The sequence below is a fragment of the Maylandia zebra genome, linkage group LG16, assembly GCF_041146795.1.
Source record: "Maylandia zebra isolate NMK-2024a linkage group LG16, Mzebra_GT3a, whole genome shotgun sequence".
Classification (NCBI taxonomy): Eukaryota; Metazoa; Chordata; class Actinopteri; order Cichliformes; family Cichlidae; genus Maylandia; species Maylandia zebra.
Genome location: NC_135182.1, coordinates 25,976,166 through 25,994,210, shown reverse-complemented (window position 1 = coordinate 25,994,210; position 18,045 = coordinate 25,976,166). Strand labels below are relative to the sequence as shown.

The 18,045-nt window shown below is 39.3% G+C and overlaps 3 protein-coding genes across 15 annotated transcripts; 1 reads left to right on the top strand and 2 right to left on the bottom strand.

Moving 5' to 3' along the window:
* Window positions 1-3: 3 nt before the first annotated feature.
* Window positions 4-6,465, bottom strand: LOC101466907 (claudin-14). 7 transcript variants are annotated; one of them, XM_076875171.1, is made up of 7 exons: window positions 6,349-6,459; window positions 4,725-4,928; window positions 3,832-4,275; window positions 3,024-3,110; window positions 2,881-2,944; window positions 2,198-2,454; window positions 4-1,163 (listed from the first exon to the last, which is right to left on the bottom strand). In XM_076875171.1, exons 6-7 carry the CDS (start codon window positions 2,429-2,431, stop codon window positions 654-656), a joined length of 744 nt encoding a protein of 247 aa, XP_076731286.1. In that variant the 5' UTR covers window positions 2,432-2,454; window positions 2,881-2,944; window positions 3,024-3,110; window positions 3,832-4,275; window positions 4,725-4,928; window positions 6,349-6,459; the 3' UTR covers window positions 4-653. The 7 variants fall into 7 exon arrangements, with proteins under 7 accessions (XP_076731286.1, XP_004555638.2, XP_076731285.1 ...); XM_004555581.5 differs by lacking the exon at window positions 3,024-3,110; XM_076875170.1 differs by lacking the exons at window positions 2,881-2,944; window positions 3,024-3,110 and having other exon boundaries at window positions 6,446-6,465.
* On the top strand, window positions 5,839-14,243 carry LOC101466638 (F-box only protein 47). 4 transcript variants are annotated; one of them, XM_076875168.1, is made up of 12 exons: window positions 6,446-6,581; window positions 6,758-6,808; window positions 6,888-6,967; window positions 7,243-7,404; window positions 7,535-7,611; window positions 8,000-8,074; window positions 8,423-8,531; window positions 8,685-8,858; window positions 9,907-10,056; window positions 10,244-10,386; window positions 11,707-11,866; window positions 13,710-14,243. In XM_076875168.1, exons 3-12 carry the CDS (start codon window positions 6,946-6,948, stop codon window positions 13,808-13,810), a joined length of 1,173 nt encoding a protein of 390 aa, XP_076731283.1. In that variant the 5' UTR covers window positions 6,446-6,581; window positions 6,758-6,808; window positions 6,888-6,945; the 3' UTR covers window positions 13,811-14,243. The 4 variants fall into 4 exon arrangements, with proteins under 4 accessions (XP_076731282.1, XP_076731283.1, XP_012775770.3 ...); XM_004555574.4 differs by having other exon boundaries at window positions 6,459-6,581; window positions 6,870-6,967; XM_076875167.1 differs by lacking the exon at window positions 6,446-6,581 and adding an exon at window positions 5,839-6,058 and having other exon boundaries at window positions 6,758-6,967.
* A 99-nt stretch (window positions 14,244-14,342) lies between these two features.
* Window positions 14,343-17,326, bottom strand: LOC101465764 (ADP-ribosylation factor-like protein 6). Of its 4 annotated transcripts, none has more exons than XM_076875173.1 (8): window positions 17,012-17,326; window positions 16,748-16,798; window positions 16,586-16,647; window positions 16,405-16,473; window positions 16,214-16,308; window positions 15,713-15,842; window positions 15,188-15,243; window positions 14,343-15,076 (listed from the first exon to the last, which is right to left on the bottom strand). In XM_076875173.1, the coding sequence occupies exons 1-8, from the start codon at window positions 17,132-17,134 to the stop codon at window positions 15,060-15,062; spliced, it is 603 nt and encodes a 200-aa protein (XP_076731288.1). In that variant the 5' UTR covers window positions 17,135-17,326; the 3' UTR covers window positions 14,343-15,059. The 4 variants fall into 4 exon arrangements, with proteins under 4 accessions (XP_076731288.1, XP_004555628.2, XP_076731287.1 ...); XM_004555571.5 differs by having other exon boundaries at window positions 14,343-14,787; window positions 17,012-17,325; XM_076875172.1 differs by having other exon boundaries at window positions 14,343-15,243; window positions 17,012-17,325.
* Window positions 17,327-18,045: the final 719 nt, after the last annotated feature.

Sequence of the window (18,045 nt, the reverse complement as noted above, 5' to 3'; positions counted from 1 at the left end):
AAAAACATTGAAATTATATTTTAATGGAGCTTCACAGACATTAACACATACAAAAAAGTTTTTCTGGGTGTTAAACGTCTAACAATCTATTATTTTACAAACATGGTTTTAAGGTATAAATGTCACTTGTGATCATAAATTTGCAACGGCCTTTTCCAGCCCCTTTCATCAGAGGATGCTTACACTAGTAATAATACTTATAGTGTCAGGTTTTATTTTCAGTGTCATGAAAATCATTTAAAACACTGAGTACTGACATAAAATCTTTTTCTTTAAAGGGAACTGCCTTTCAGAAAGAGTTAAATCCCATCTAGGCAGAAGGCCAGATAAATGATCCAATAACATGAGAGTCACAGCAAAGAACATGGAATATCATTTATATCGTCTTTTCTGTGATGATTTCCTATAAAACACTGCCACCTTCTGGTCCTTCATAGGAAAAGCCTTACAGGGTTAAAGCTTCATAAGACTAGCCAAGGCTCTTGGTTGTTTATGTTAGAGGAAAGACAGAGGCAAATATCTGTTCAAATCTGACTTTGGTGTTTTGCATTATGGGGGCCTTCTCTTTTCCAGCTGATATCCTCTTATGGGTATGCAGGACAAAAAAGGATCCATGTCGTCTCACAGTTATTGTTTCAGTATTCCTCTTAGTCTTAGACATAGTTATTGAGCCTATAGCCACTGCTGGAAGCGGAGCAAAGCGAGGGAGCATGGTTGCCTTTCAGGGCCTCGGGGGGCCTGTAGGGTGGAGCAGGCGGATGTAAGTTGTTGAAGACAGGGGGAAGATGTGATGACTGACCCCTCTGCATATGGGGGGGACTCTGCCGTGACCTGTCGCCACTGCTGCTCCAACAAAGCACCATTCCCCCGGCCAGACTGAGACAGGCCGAGGCGTATCCGAGATACACAGCCAGTCCGATCTCATACTTCATTCCACTGTGAATTAATGGGTTGTAGAAATTCTCGATGACCTCGTTGGTGGTCCAGGACACGGTGACCAGGCAAAGAAGCCCAGCACAAAGAAAACAAATCCCACCGCTCAGGACCAGGGGAGATTTAATCAACGAACCCCGGGCAAAGCGGGTACATTTCATCCCAGTTACAGAGACCAGAGATGCCAGGACTGAGGTGAGACAGGAGATTACCATGAGCGCCCGGGCAGCCTGATGTGGAGAGGGAAACAGTAGACGACTATTAAACTTTGGACTATAAACGAACTCTTACTTTAACAGGTCTGGGCAATGAACCTGTCAATTAATATACTGCTTTTTAATAAGTGCAAACACTCATATTCTAGCCTATATTAAGAGTTATTGTCCGTCCCTATTAATAAATATCCAACACGTTACACTAAATTGAGACTATGTATGTTTTTCTGAATAGTGAGTCTGTTGAGTTTAATAATAACAGCAGGATGACTAAAAACTCACATAAGAAAATATATTCATAGATATTAATATATAATAATATTAGATATCTATAGATAGATAGATAGATAGATAGATAGATAGATAGATAGATAGATAGATAGATAGATAGATAGATAGATAGATAGATCGATCGATAGGTAGTATAATCTATTTATTATATTAATAAAATCCAGGAGTGTAAAGTGATTAAAGCAACATAAATTTAATATTCAAGAGTCCTTAAAAGAACAGGCTTCTTGACCTTCCACCTACCTGCCCATCTTAAAACTTTATTCTAAAAGTGAATATGTACTAATGAGTTGGGCTATAAGTATTATTTTCATTAGTATTTAATCTGATAATTAATGAAAACTGAAAACTTCATATTTAAATTGTTCATTGTGCACATAAACGCCTAACTGGGTGTAAAGGTGGAAAATAACCATATAGCTATAAAGTTTCTGTGCAGCATGCTAATTGAAACTGTGTATTGGAGTTACAGAGTTATGTTAACATGCACGGTTGCTATCAAATGAATTTAAGTTAATAATTTTATATTATTATATGACAGGTTAGTAACTGGTTTTGTTTATGAGATGTCAGAATTCCAAAAAGGATTTTTAAAAAGATGCTTACTTCATAATGATCGACTAAACTAATAAGGTTTTCAGCAGGTTTTCAGATAACTTATTATGAAAAAAAATAAAATAAAATAAAATAACCACCCTATATGTGTTTTGAGATTTCTGCTCTTCTCATTTCTCTACATGTTGGTGTTCGTGTAGTACCTGCAGGTCGGGTGGCAACGCCAGCAGAGACCTGTACAGCTCGCACTGGTAAATACCAGTGCTGCGCCAGACACACTCCATCCACAGGCCCTTCATGTACCCGGTGGCTGTGATAATATTACCATCCACATGAGCTCTGCTGCGCCAGTGAGGGAGCAGGGTTGCAACTATAGTTCCTGTAAACCCCAGCAATCCTAAGAAGAAGCCAAGGAGCTGAAGCGCCATGCTGGCCATGATCGGCTCCTTTCAGAGAGATCCTGAAACGGCAAAGTATGAAATTACCGTCAGTAAAAATATATAAACTCTAGTAAAAGGCAGTTAGCAGCATTTCAATGTCCCTTAAAACACGATGACGACTACATTGGATTCAGATGTTTCATAAAAATCAGCAAACATAAACCAATTTAAATACATGCCACTTAAAAAGAAAACTTTCAGAACAAAACTACTGACTGTCCCGCAGGCTGAAATGTGGCTGGATTACTCCTCTTATCGCAACGGTTCCCAGCAGTACAGTAATTCCACTGAGCTCACATCCAGTCACAGAGTCTGAGTCATTCCTCAAGTGTCTCTCCCGAGTGTGGGCACAAATAGCTGTGGAAACTTTCAGTATTCTGGCATCCGTCTCTGGTGAGTGGCAGGTGACTGCATGTGTAACTAATGAGTGCGGTGTTCAGCTTCACCTGTTTAACGCTCTCCTCTGGAGGGCAAACCACAGAAGTCTATTTGTTAAGCTCTTCGCCGCCCCTCAAGAAGGCAGAGAGAGAGGAAATTAAACATTTACAGAAACCACCCAACCTGAGAAGCACCGCTATAAGCCACTAACTTTGAAATTTTTCACAGCTCTGCAGGGTATTTGAAAGCGAAGGACTGAACGACTTGCTGACAGAGCCTCCAGCCGCTGGGCCCCAAACTGTGACAAGATAGCAGTGACTGCTGTTGTACTAATTAGCCAAATTATGTTATTTTTCAATGAAAATTTCTGACCTGACATCCTTTGGCATTTAGTTTTACATTTGCAAATGCATGCTGAGCCCTAAAAACACCATAACATTCAGCTGTAGGCTACAACTACAGATCCCCTACGTGAAAAGTGTGAAAAGGTAAAAAACATCCATGCTTAATCATTTACTTTTGTTCCCTAGACTTTATGTCTCTGAATAATACAATGTGGTAAATAAACGGACCAACAATACTATTAATTAAGGGTGCCTTTTTGCTCCCTCATGAATAAAACTGACTTTAAGTTTCACACCAAAGACCAAACTGTGCTTATACAGACCCATTGTTTTGAATTCCTCAGAGAACAGAAGCTGTTTATGAAGCCTGATTATTGTGCAGTGTTAGACCTGGCACTGCCAGAGCCTCTTAAAATATCACATACACACAAGCTTCCTTGTCCTTATTTAATGATTGACTATGCTGAAGGCATAACAATTAAGCAATACGAACAAAGGCAAAGCTGTGACAAGTGTCTTGTTTAAAATTTGCTTGCCCTGAAATTAGTCCAGTTTAGTCTTTGACTACTCTGCAAACCACACTGCAATACTTACAATATAAAACTCAATGACTGCTGCGTAGCCTTACCTGTACTTCTAACATTTACTTAACAGACTCCACATTTAAATACTCACCAATAAGAGGACTACAGGACCATCATCACAGGTGTCCAGATGGTATACTCGTCCTGAGATGCAGAGATGTACTTCCAGATAAACAGGGCCTTTGACTCCACATTGACCAGCTCCTTCTGTTTCTGCTCTTGTCTGGACAAACAATCTGTGGATGTGTGTTTGTGCGCTGCAGGACTGTCAGCTGCGTGACTGGCCTGTTTTAGATATCATCTTCATCATCATCATCATCGGCATTATCCCTGTCAGTGTCGGCAGCATCATGTCAGAGATGACATGAGAGACAGTCCCGCTGCTGGCTTCTTGCTCCTAACAGATAAACAGGGCCAATGTCAAATGTGGACCTGGAGGCAGGGCAGCGCTGCTAAGCTGAGGCAGACAAAACAGACATTGTCTTCGCTGGCTGTGCTGTTTTTGTCTCAGTAAATCAGTTCTGCACCTACAGATCTGTTGATAATAATAATAAAAACAAGAATAAATGAACACAGAATTAAATCCAACAACAAACTTGTGGAGGAATGGTTAATGTTTATTAACTGCTATTATAAGCAATTTAAAGAGACAAAACAAAGCTGCAGTCAATTAAGACTGTTTTTAACTACGTGACTTGCACATTAGGTAATTTTAGTTAACTAAAATTAAAACGATGTGTAGATGTAATTTAGCTACCTTAAATAAACAAAAAAATACAGCAAATGTATTTAGATTTAGTCAACACTACCAGCATGAGAAGGCTTTGACTTATATAAATCTGTGTATTGCAGCCTATATAAAACTAATAATAGAAAGTAATGAAGATTTAACTTTGTCTGAAACAAACAAAGAAAAAAAACTCACCTGAAAACAAAACATGAATAATAATGAAACTAGTGGACAATAACTCCACTTGTACATACTGTAGGGCAATCCAGGAAATGCTGGTGAATTCATTGAAGTTTGAGCTTCTCTCTCCGTGCTTTTCCTCATTCTGTGTCCCAAGTTTAACCTGGCGTGACATCCTCTTGGTATACAAGAGCATTTTCCCAGTCTGTCCCCTGGGCCCTTCATACAACTCTCTGTGACAGCTCTATAGTGAAGAGATGATCCTCTCCAAGGTCTGCCTGTGGGAGACGCCATTTGAATGTGGAACACTTAATAATCTTAGTTAAGCAGAATAATCCTGTGATTAGCAGCTGAGCACGGGTGGTTTGTTGGACAAAGTGCTAGAGGGTAATGTGTGTAGTACAGGGCATTCTTTTTAAACTGGTCTTGCCTGTGCCACACATATTTTGTCAACACACTTTATGTGGATTAACGACGAAACAGCCTACAAAGTCACATATCTAAAAGCCCCTGCTTACGCACAAAACACACACATAGACACAGGTGTTTTGGCCATTTGGCTGATTAGACCTCTGATATGGGGGTTGAGGTTGGTTGGACCAATAATGGGAGTTAAGTGAGGTCAATAAATTCTATCAGCAAACCATAATGGGAAAAAAGCACTGGTGTGGATGTCATACAGGGTCTTTCAGGTCACAAATCTGTATTTACTGCACACATTGTGGCTTCTCAAAGCATTACAATTAGTTATCACGAAAATGATAACTCCATTTAGCACTGGGCCACACCTAAACTAACATAAAACCACTTTGCTTTCCTGACATGTCAAAATGTCTGTTGTGAATATGGTCTATATCAGGGATATTAACCTATTTTACATTGTGGCCCACATACCTCCCACTTTGATCTTAAGTGTGATGGACCAGTGAAACTCACCCTTCTGTCAGTGCAAAGAGGTTTATCTACATATGTAATCCTTGAGATATCTTAATATGAGAAAAAATTTAATTTGTCACCATGACTTGTTGGGCTTAAATTTTTAGAAATGTGTAAAATTGCAGAAACAGTACTGGTATCCCAAACTGTTTCTGTTAATTAACAGAAAATGCAAATCAGCATTTTTTTATTTTCATTTTTACCTTGGACGCATTTTGAAAAACTCACTAGTATATAGTGAGATAATGTATTTATTATATATATGTATATATTTAGTCTTCGAAAGTCAATTTACTAATACAAGTAAACATACTACCCCCCCACCACCACCAAAAAAACAAAGACAAAAAGCAAAACAAAACAAAACAAAACACATAGAGACATCACAAATTACTTTTTGCCACAATACTTTGCCAATTCCAGTCCCCAGGCCTTATATTTGACACCCAGGGTCTATTGGCTTGATAATCGGGTAATGGAACAATGCCACACAACATACATAAAATCTGGAACTGAATGTAGGCTATTTAAAGGCTATATAAAAGAACTGACTGTATCATTTAACAACTATCTTACTATTATGTATTAAACATTAATAATACCTTATTTCATTATTTAATAATACCATAGAGGAAAAGTCTCTATGGCTTTCTGGGATAACAGCTAACAGCTAACCCAGCTATTAGCTACAACTAGCTATCTGCTACTGTTTTTCAATGAGCAATTTTATTATTTTTTTCTTTTTTCGTTTGATTTACTTACAGTCTGTGCTGACATTTGCTTTCTTTTTAGCCTTAATTTAGTAACATATATATAAAGGTGTTGTAACTTAAGGATATAAATATTTTCCCATCCCTACCGCACAGATGAAAGGAAAGAGAGAGAGGGGGAAGTTTCGCGCCGTTGTCTGCTAATGTGTCATTAAAGAAAGCAGCTAGGTTAGCTCCCAATACCTTTACTTCCAGGATTTGCTATTCACGGTTTTATTTGCACAGGTAAGATTTTGTAATGCCAGCTTGTAGCCCTGTTAACTCTGTGTCTGAATTTGTGACTCTTGTGAGGCTCAAAGTTGATGAAAATGTAGTTTTATGAGTTACTTTTACCTAACTATGTTAGCTGACTTTGTGTTAGCCGAGTGTTTCCCAGTCATATTTGCTTATCTTTTTGACAGTCACTTAGCCAGGGATGACAATGGTCAGAGGGAAGCCATTGAGAAATGGTGGTAAGTATTCACAGACACATAAGCCTTACAAGAAGAACCGTAATGGGCCCACACCTTCTAGGACCATTATGACCCGCAGCCAGTGCTCCACTAGCTGCACCAGCTTCTTCAGCAGGATCCCTGCAGAGGTGTTTGACATGATCCTAGACAAACTGTCTGGTGAGTTTCACCTATTATTTTGTACCTGTAACACTGTTCCCCAATTCATATATAATAGGAGCTCTGTTATTTTGTAAGGGGCTTTTGGGTACAGCTCAGACCTTTTGTTTGTATAACTTATATGAGGTGCAAAAGCTATTACCAACATACATGTGTAACTATGTGTAATTTTAAGCACTACTTTTACAACACTTTCTGCAATAATAGCTCCATTCTGGAATGTCCTGATGTAATTGCATTTTTGATGGATGAAAATGTGTTTGTGTTTTTTACAGTGCTGGAGATCAGTGTGTTCAGCATGGTATCAAAGGAAATTACTAGATATATTGCAGACTACATCTCCACTGTGGCCTGGAAGAATAAAATGATCCTCCAAAGCTTTCACCACTCCAGCTGCATTGAACAGAAATCCACCATTGGACACTACAGAGACCTCGGTATTTCAGTGTTTTGTTTAGTATAGCTCTTCTTGCTGCTTTTTAAGGTACCACATGTATTTCTGACAGCCTCAGCTACTATTTTAACATACCATCGAATGGTAATGTGACCTCGTGTTTGATGTCTTAGGTGTGTTGTTCAAGAGGTGTACCCTGTTGCTACCCACAAAGGACAGGTTAAAGTTTATCTTTAGCAAGATTTCACAGGTAAGAAAGGGGCAGGTGAGATGTCAGGCTAGAACAGAATACTGTAACTTTTTAAATGAGTTACATTTATTTTTAATTTTCATGAGTGAAGGCAACAATACATCTGGTTTTTGTAATGTGTTGCAAAAGTTTTAAAAAAATTAAACTTTGATTGCATTGCTGTTTTATGCAGCACAATATGGTGGCATTTTAACAGGTTTATTAATAATAATTATATGTATGATGTCAGGCAATTAAATATTACATATAATTTAGCATGATGGTCCTAATTTGTCTACATGTATTAAACATATATGAAATGTTGCTATTGCAAGAACTGAATATTTGCAATCCCACTTTATATCGTTGGAAAAAAGGCCTCTCTTATTGTTGTCTTGATATGTTTCAGATTCCCTGCTTCCTGTTGGAGAAATGTGTAGCACCAGACTGCTTTGCTTTCACCAGCTTTGGAGTCTTCCTCCAGGTGAAGACCCTCATGTAACGACTCTCATGTTTATGAAACCTGAATCTAATAAAAGGAAATAACCAACCAGAGCCCCAAAATGTGATAACATGCAAAAGATAAACTTTTTAGCAACAAAGACTATAGATATGTTACAGAGATCTCACCCTAAAGTTACTGTACAATAGACGGTCTTGCTTAGGTAGTAATAATAGCATAAACAGTAAGAGAAAAACACAGTACTTTACGTAAGGAAATCTTTGCTTGGTGTGATTAATTTTTGTCTTTAGTTTTTCAGCTTGGTGTTAAAAAAATATCTGTAAAAAAGAAATAGAAATATTGAGGGGTGTTTTATTGATTCTTTTACAGACTCTGATTGCAGGGTGGGATGAGCTGGAGTGCCATAGAGTATTCAACTTCCTCTGTGATCTAACAAACCTGCAGCAAAAAACTGAAGGAGTCATCACTGCAAAACCAGGTGTGTGTGTTCCAGAGTTATCCAGAGAACAAAGCAGAAATATGATGCTGAGAACAATCCATGGCTAAAGCTTCAGTTACAGCCTCTTGCTGAGCCTGTGTCTTTTGTGATGGTCTTCGGGAGTTATGGATAAATTTGTATGTCCATTACCAGGTGTGAAGTGGTATCAGGAGCTGCAGCTGCGGCTATTTTGCCGTCAGGTTCTTTTGGACCCGTGGCCGAACCAGCCGGAGTGTCATTTCTGGCTGATGCAACTCCTGAAGCCTTGGCCCTTGGTCAGCCAGGCCCACTTACTGTTCATCCTCTATGGTCCTCTGCTGCCTGAGGGTGAGATAACGTATTACTGAAATATTAATGCAGATGGATAGTATCGACATTATGGAAACATATTAAAGTCATAACTACATCCTGTTATTTTCAGTGCAGCTTTGTAAATTCTAGCATGTTTTAACCTGAAAAAGGGCTTATTGCTCCAGAGAAAGTGTCAGCAATGATTTTTTTAAACAAAGCATAAAAATTAGAGAACCAGAAAACCACTTTCAGTGTTGTGAGGTGGCACAGGAGACCTGAGTAGGTTATGCTGGTGTAGTACAATTTTTGACATTTAACATAATCATTTTTGTTTGTTAAAGTAGTAGTGGTGCAACGGATCAAAAATCTCACGGTTCAGATCGGATCACAGTTTTAAGTCACGGATTGGATCAATTTTCGGATCAGCAAAAAAAGAAAAAAGACAAAAAATTAACATTTACTCAAGGCGCTTTATATTGGAAGGTAGACCCTACAATAATACCGCTCATTATATCGCACTCCGCTGTGATATAATGAGCTGTCACGGTCACGTAGCTTTCCGTTGCCCTGGAGGTCCACCCATTTGTAGTAGTTAGGGCAACAGAAGATGCCTGGGACAGTTCAGCCATAACTTTAAACTTTTCCTGCTCATACATGCTTGGAACGATCTTGCCACTAAAGTGGACGCGCAACGGGATATCATAGCGTGGCTCAAGCACGTTCATCATAGTTTAAACCCCTTGTTTTGCACAACAGAATACCCATCTGCAGCTAAACACTGCAATAGCTTTTGTAATAGCTTTAGCCCGGTCGGACTGGGCAGCAAAGGGCTGCTTAAATACCGCAATTTCCTCTGCTCCTCCACTTGGACCGTTAGCGCTGGCCATAACTATCGCTTGACAGACCCACCACGTGCACCATACACATACTTTTTTTTCTTCTTTTTCGAATCTTCGGATCACGTGCGTGCCGAACCGTGGAGTGGGATCGGTTCGGATTACGGATCAACCGTGACCCGTTGCACCACTATAAAGTAGTGTGCAGCATTTAATGATAAATAACTGAGGTGTACTTCTTCATGCAGGTACACTCGGCTGGGAAGATCTGGTGGAGAGGGGGCTTCCTCACACCGCTCTGTGGCACTTAGCCAAGGCCATCCTCTTGCTCTTTGGCAACCTACAAGTCAAAGGCTGGAGCACTGACTCGATGATCACAATCATGGAGGAGCTCATTGGTACGTTTGATGAATAAGAGAGAGATGCACACCGTGAGTTACAGATTCCCAAGCAATAAGATGAATAAAGGATCTGTTTCAAATCTATGTAAAACATTTCAGTTTAATGATTGTAAGTAGAAAAATCTCATATAGACTCCCTCAAGTGATTGTAGATGCTGGCTATTTGTTTCCTTGCTGTCTCCAGTCATTCCTCATCCGTGGCATGTGGAGAATGTAGCTCGTCTTTTGGTGCTTTGTGGCAGCAATCTCTGCTACACTGTTCTGGCCAGCAAGGCTCTCAATGGACGACTCCTTGAGATCTCAAGAATCATCGTCTACATCATACTGGTGAGAGAAATAATTTCCTGCTTTTATCCTAAGGTATTTATACTTCGTTTATAGTTAAGTTTGGTATATTAGAAAACTATTGCCTTGTAACTGAGAATGAGCAGTTGCTTGAGCCAGAACCAGCATGTGTAAGACTAAAGGTATAGTGAGTTTTGGACGAGCTTGCCATTTTTGCAAAAGCCACATTAGAAGGAAATCTGTGTGTAAAAATAACAAGAGCCGAGGTTCAAATGTAAGACCTTTCTGCTTTGGGGTGGTGAGTTAGTGATCTCCACTCCCTGATCATTTTCCCTCCATGTAATTTAATTAAAAATTGTCTCCAAGTTCACCCAAAATGTAAAAACTGTCACGGCTGCCGAGGCGAGCCGTGTGGATATAGAAGGAGGACCCAAGATGCAGGCAGTGGATGAGATACCGGTGGTTTTATTTACAGAGGTGTAGTGGCAAACAAACAGTGGGGCATAATAAACAACTAAAGACACCTAAACTGGGAGAACTAAAATAACAGACCTGGGAGCATATGACAACGGATGATGAATAGCAGAGAGACGCAGACGAGGAACAGGACACCGTGGAACACAGGGTAACAGACTGACACAGAGTTACACAGACTGACACGGAGGAACACAGACGAACCGGCAACAGGCAGGAGAACACACAGGGCTTAAATACACACACACCAGTAATCAGGGGATGAGAGACAGGAGGGCAACACAGCTGGGAGGAATCTGGGCTGACGGGACAGGGGAAACGTAAACTGATCACACTCACATACGACGCGGACCTTCACAATAAAACAGGAAACTCAGATACATGGAACCAGACAAGACATTGAACTAAACAGACAGATTCAGATGCAGACTCAGAGGCAGATCGAAAATATAACACACAGAACTCAAACAATAATAATCATCATCATCATAAACTAGAAAATGATAACTAAAAGCGCTGGGTCACCGACCCAGGACCATGACAAAAACAGAAAATATATAAAGACAATATTCTTATGTATTATTTTCTTTTCTTTCTTGAAAAAAAAAAAAAAAACAGCAAAAGGAATCACTTGCTCTGTCCATGGTCCTAATATTGATTGGCTATTTTGTATCTTCCCCGTAGGGGAATAGTAGCAACTTTAATATATATGTGTTTGAGCTCATTAGTGTTGTCCCTATTAACAGTGTCCCAATTGAATTTTATGTTTTATTCCCAGCACTGAAAATATCTTACCTTTGCTTATTTTGACTTATCATTACAGGAAGAGCAGAAACATTATATCATTCAAGACTGGCTCAATGTGTTCTTCTTGTGCCTTCACATTAGGTGTGTGAAAAGGACGGCTATCACATGAGTTGGGCGGTGAAGCTGGTGCAGGAGATCTGCAAGGTCTTCAATACGCCCCCGGAAAAGTTCTACTTCATCCAGCAACTGGAAAACACATTTTCAGAAGTCACCCGGGAATTCTTTGAGTTTTCTGTAGCAGGTGAGGTTGCGTAGCTTAGCTTTCTGACCACCACGGCGGACAGCATCGCTCCAGCTGTCGCCCTGATCCTTTTGTAATTTTGCATGCAAACTATTTTTTGTTTCTATAGCCCGTTGCAATACAGTTTCTTAATGTTGGAGGTGTTCTGGGTAAACTCCACTAGGAAGAGGCCCAAGGGTTGACTCTGAACTTGTTGGAGACATTATATATGCCTTTATATGTCTCTGGCTCTCCAGCAAGAATCACTAAACATTGCAGAGGAAAAGGATGTCCGCTTAGGATGACCACATTTCTGTTAAGCAGAAGCAATGGATGGATTGAAGGAAACCTTAATGGGTAGACAAAAACCATAGATCCCACAGTGAAGGCTTGTGGTCATGTGAGGTTCCATTTCTATTTATTTTATTTATTTAGTGGCAGTTCACAACTATAGTGAACTAAAGACTTTATATTCTCCAAGTTAAAAAAACCCCACGGGTTTGTTCCAAGGATAAAACTCCCAAACACGCTCCACAGACATAGGCTTCCCACCTCAACCGGACAAAGGACTCAGCAGTACACCTGCACTTAAAGGACAAAGGAGACTTTCGAAGATGCTAATGTTTACATTTTGAACATCAGAAGACAGATGGTTTTGGAAAGGAGTAAAGGAGACCATGCCCACTGTGAATGACTGTAATTGAACAGAGGTGGTGGTTTAGGACACCAGCTATAAGCCAGCAACAATGCAGCCTTAAGATCCATTTTCAGGCGTCTCAACCCCCATTCACACCTTGCCTCAGGTTACCTCAGTAGATCACATGATGGGGTCGGGCAAAGTCTGACAATGGCTTCCCAGTGATGGTAATAATTCACACATTTCTTCCACACCTCGGCTCATTTGACGACTCACACGATCAATAGTGGGTCAACAACCCTCAGGACCACCTGAAAAGGGGAAAATCCTCACTTTAAATACTTTGTGGGGCTCTTCACCATTTGATTTTAGTACAGAAGAAGCCTTTTGGATGAGAGGTGACCTAAAGTTCAGTTGCCTTATTATTTTAATCTCTCAAGAAAAAATTAAAAACATTTCCATGATGTTATGTGGTCATTTTAACCTTATCGAATGAAGGAACAGCAGAAAACTGCAGCACTGGGAAAACTACGGTAACAAGCATCCATGAACCCTGTACCACCCATGCTGTGTTCAAATAGACTGGGAAGTTAATGTGCTCATTTAAAAATGTTCAGATGTACAACAAGAAAGTTAATATATTCACATAAAAAGAGGAAACACATTTGCAGTAAGGGTGTGTGTAAGCATGGTTAAGGTGTAGATGAGAAAATGATTTTGTCTGCAGGTGGAGCAGCTTGTTTTGAAAGTGTGTGTGTGTGACTGTGTACTTGTGACAGCTCAGACAGATGGCATTTACAGGGAACTTATTATTTTCCTTATTTTAGTGAAAACATTGGGATGGATGTGTTTCCATCTCCTTTTTTCCCCTCCTACAGCAAATCCTTGTGTGAACCTTTAAATTCTGCTCCACCAGTGTTAATGGCTTCTAATACATCTGGAGGAACCCGCTTGTTACTCTACGAAAGTGTGGATTAATCCCTGCTATGAAATGAATGGACTGGACTGAAAAGATCGGGCAGTAGCTTTAAATAAAGGCCGTAGAGTGACATTTCTAGACTCAGCAGCATACTGAACGTGTATTTAATATAATTGTATCCCTTACACCAGTAGTTCCCTTCCCACATTATTTATTTTTAACACAGCCACTTTACGACCCCACAGAGGAACCTCTGAAGCATATTTAGACTGATATAGAAAGTCAGTAATGCTTTTATCTCTTTCCAGGGAACCACTTTGATGACAGAGAGACTTTCCAGACCCTGTGTATCCTTCTGGACTCCTGTGCTCACTTCCACACTAAATTTCTTCACATGTTCCTCAGATAGGAATCATGCATATTAAAAGTGACAAGATGCAGAGGAGCGAGGGAAGAAATGGGAAGAGATAAATGTCAATAATGAAAGGGCTTAATGAATGAACTGAATGATAGAGAGTGACGGGATTTTGTAAAATCAGTTCAGATTTAGACAGACTTGAACAAAAGGATGTTGCCATGGCGCTCAGAAAGCTGGGGGTCGATTTGAACCTTCACCTGTAGATTGAACACACATCTGTTTGAATAGCTGTTCAAATCGTATCACTATTTATACAAATATTTGTATCAAAGTTTTATAATCTTGTTCTTAAGACAGCTTTGAAGTTGACTTTTATTATACTATTTAATATTTATTCATTACAGTAGGGTTATTTAACTTTAACTATTTAGACTATTTATTTGACAGTTTATTTATTCGCACAACATGTAAGTGTGGTACTCACTAAGTGGTTCGTTGTGCTTCTAATTTATTAAAGTGAAATTTTTACTTTGATTTTGTCTCAGTTTCTCCGGCATGTATCACGTCTGCTACAAACACAGCATACACTCAGCAAATAAGCTTTTATTAGACAGTGCAATATTCAGCATTGACAACGTTTTCAAAAAAGGATGTAATTAAGAAAGCATTGTGTCAATAAAAAAAGCAGCTTCAATAAATAAAAAATGTACTGTATACAGAAACAGTATAAATGATTATTTTTAGTTTACAGAGTGTACTCATAATGGTATATAACAAGGAAATCTATCAGGGAGTGCTTTAAATAATCAGAATATATTTGATATTTTTCTTTTTTTCCCCAAAGGTAAGTAGATCTTAGAGTTATTGCGTGCTCAGGAATTTGTAGGTTATTTAACATGTAAGTTTAAGGCCTACAACATCAAGTGTAATGAATACTCCAGATGATGAATGAGATCCAGTTACCATGTCCCCTTTGTCCGTAGTCACGGCCATTTCAGTCATTCATGTGTTCATTGTTTTCAAGCGATCTGACAAAAGGAAAACAGAATTGTGATTGGGCTTTTTTGTCTAGGGGTGTGGAAACAAAAAGTAACTTTTATTAAACAGAAAATCAGCTAATTGTGGTATTTACAGAGGACTATGGATGGAAACAGGACATAGAATACAACACATAGTCGAGGAAAGGTCTGATTTAGACAGGATTTACTTCCCAGAGAGTGTTTTAAATACATTAGAAATACATTCTACAATCACAATCACAGTTTTATAACACCGTCACAACAATAAAGCATAATTATACTTACTGTGCAATTTGATCTAAGGGTATGAACAAAACAACAGCACTTAATACAAGATGCAGAAAGTATTGACATTTAAATTTTCCGACCCTCTTTCTCTTTCAGCCCAGTATGACATCATTAAGTTTACCTTGTAGCCAGTCCAGCCCTTCCTGAAGGCCCTCCCCTTTGATAGCATTGCTGGCACTGAAAAATAAGATGTCCAGGAGTTAATCTGCTTGTGACACACATTCACTTTCTCATGACTTTTCTTGGATCCTGGACATTTAAAGCTGTCAAGCTTTTAATCCATCACTCTACCATCTGTCTAATGAGTAACCAGGTGGAACACACACATACGCACTGATGGCATGTTGCCGTGCCCCTCGGTAATGTTTAACCCATGAACCATAGACAAATCAAATAAACAGGAAGTGGCCGGGGAGCAAACGGTACACGTTATCTTTATTTAAGATTTCAAGCTGTAAACTTGGGGAGAATACAATGGAGTAGATAGGGGTGTGACGAGACTTGGCTCTGTTCAGTAAGGGCACTTCCTCGAAGACTACAAACACCTGAATGACTTTGGTAACAAATTACTCAACAGTGTCTCTGGAGGTGTTTTTATTGTGTGCTACTTCTCAGCATGGTGAACTCAGGGTGGCAGATAAATTACCAGATGTGCCAGGGCTTGTCTTTGATGTTCTCCAAACACAACATCTGTGAGACCTTGACAGAAGACATTGCATCCTGCAGATCTATCTTGTTAGCAAAAAATAATACTGGTATCCTTTTGCTGCGGATATCTGCATAGAAGAAAAAATGTCAAGACCAGTTTATCGTGATCTAAGAGCCAGAGGGAAAAAAAGCTTTTAGGAGGGATTTTTTGGTTTTTATTACACTACAGATAGTGTTAGATGTTGGACAGGATATCTTCAAATATGATCACTCTACTTGATGCTACCTAGATTAAAGCCACTAAAATGTATCAGTTCAAGCTTATAATGAATGGTGCAAATATTACTTAACTAGGGTTTAGATAACTGGCCTCATAATTCAGGCATTTTAAACAAGTTATACACACAATCTGCATCAGTTATATACTGTTTCTTTTGGTTTTTATACCCAGACAAACTAAATTGTGTAGAAAATGTGTCTAAAAACAAAGATTGTGTACCTTCATGGTTGAGAAGAGTGTCTAGCTCCTCTTTAGCAACAACCATTCTCAGCTTGTCACTGCTGTCAATGACAAATATGATGGCATGGCTCTCTCTACAGAAGATAGGAGAAGGAGATGTACAGTGTCAGTTTTGAAAGTTTGAATATCTGACCAGCAAAAGGCTTGTTGTTCATGTTTGTGTGCCCTACTTGTAATAATGCTCCCACAGGTTCCTGTATCTGCTCTGCCCAGACATATCAAAGACTGTGAAGGACAGGCTGCATGCAGAAAGGAGGAGAGAGGAAGGAGGAAAAAGACAGCTTAACATCATAAAAAACTGCTTGATTAGTCATTTTAAATATGCTGTAAAATTGCGGAATTACATTCTACCTTGAACTCTTGAACTTTTCGATGTTGAAACCAATTGTTGGGACGATTTCTTGTGCCTGTGTCTGCATTCATCCCCGAGCACAAACACACAAAAACAGACAAGTAACGGCAAAAGTATGTCAACAACAAAATAGCATAATTAAAGTGTAATACGGGCTTTACCTGACTAACATGTTTCCACTCTTCTGACAATGGGCCTAAATGATTCGAATGCTGAAAACAAGCAACCAGTGAAGGACTGCAGCGAAATATAGATTGTGACAGGCCTTCGTACAGCGTGTTTACCAAATTAGCAGGTGTTTAGAAAAGATTTACACGTCTTAAAAGCCTCTCTACCTACAGGACCATAAACACAAATGCCTCTCAGTTCCACTTTAAAAAAAGATATCAAAATACCTCACTCTTGAAGCTCAGTTATGAACTTACATTAGGTGGTTTGAGCTGGTTGATGATGGTAGTTTTGCCGCTGTTGTCCAGTCCAAGACACAAAACGTTGACCTCTTTCTTCTTCAGGCCGAGCCAACCCGTCAGTTTATCCAACAACCCCATTACACTCAGCTGATGCTATGCCAATTAATTTTTCAACACATCACCCCATAGATGGTCTGATTACTGGGAATTAAATGTGTTCAGACTAGCAAAAAATAATGATAAACATAGCCGTGAATGTTCCTAGTACATGCCATGAATAGAGCTGCAAGCTGAGATGCTCCCTGGGCATCCCAGCTTGTGCAAGGTAATCCTATTAGGACGAATTAAGCTCGGTGAACCACCCGGCGACCTGATCATGAGGAGTATGGAGCTTCCCAGGCCCCCCGGCCTGATGCATTTGATTTATTACTCAAACACTCTGGAGGCCCCCACCCACCTCAGATCTGGGCCCCCCTTGAAGGTGCAAAAACACATGCAAACAACAGCAGTTTATCATCAGCATCCTCTGCTCACTTAATGACGGCAGCCAAACTCTGTCATGCTTTACAATCTAATTAAATCCATCTGTTAGAGAATACTGTAGTTGAAAAAAATACAGAAAATAGGATATCTAAAATTTCACATTATTTGGCCACATTAATCTCATATAGAAGCATATTCTAAGACCTGAAATGTAAATTTTAATTAATTTAACATTCAATGGAACAATTCAGAAATGAGCACTCCTCTCAGCAGAAAGTATATAGCGTACCCAATCTGAAAATTATGCACGTAGTCTTTATTTTTTATTATTATCTAAGTAGTTAATATTTTAATCTTCTCATATAACAGTTTTGAAGCTGCTGAGTGGTCCAACAGCTCCATCTTTTGGTTATCAGTACCTTGTAAAATGTCAGGATAATTGCCTAGTTTAAAGAGAAAAGTCACATACATTTGACAATAACTTAAATGCAGATTAGAGAGATGGAGCTTAGTCCTTGAGCTTTGTTAAATCACGTTATCTTCACTGAGAGGACAGCCTGTCCTGT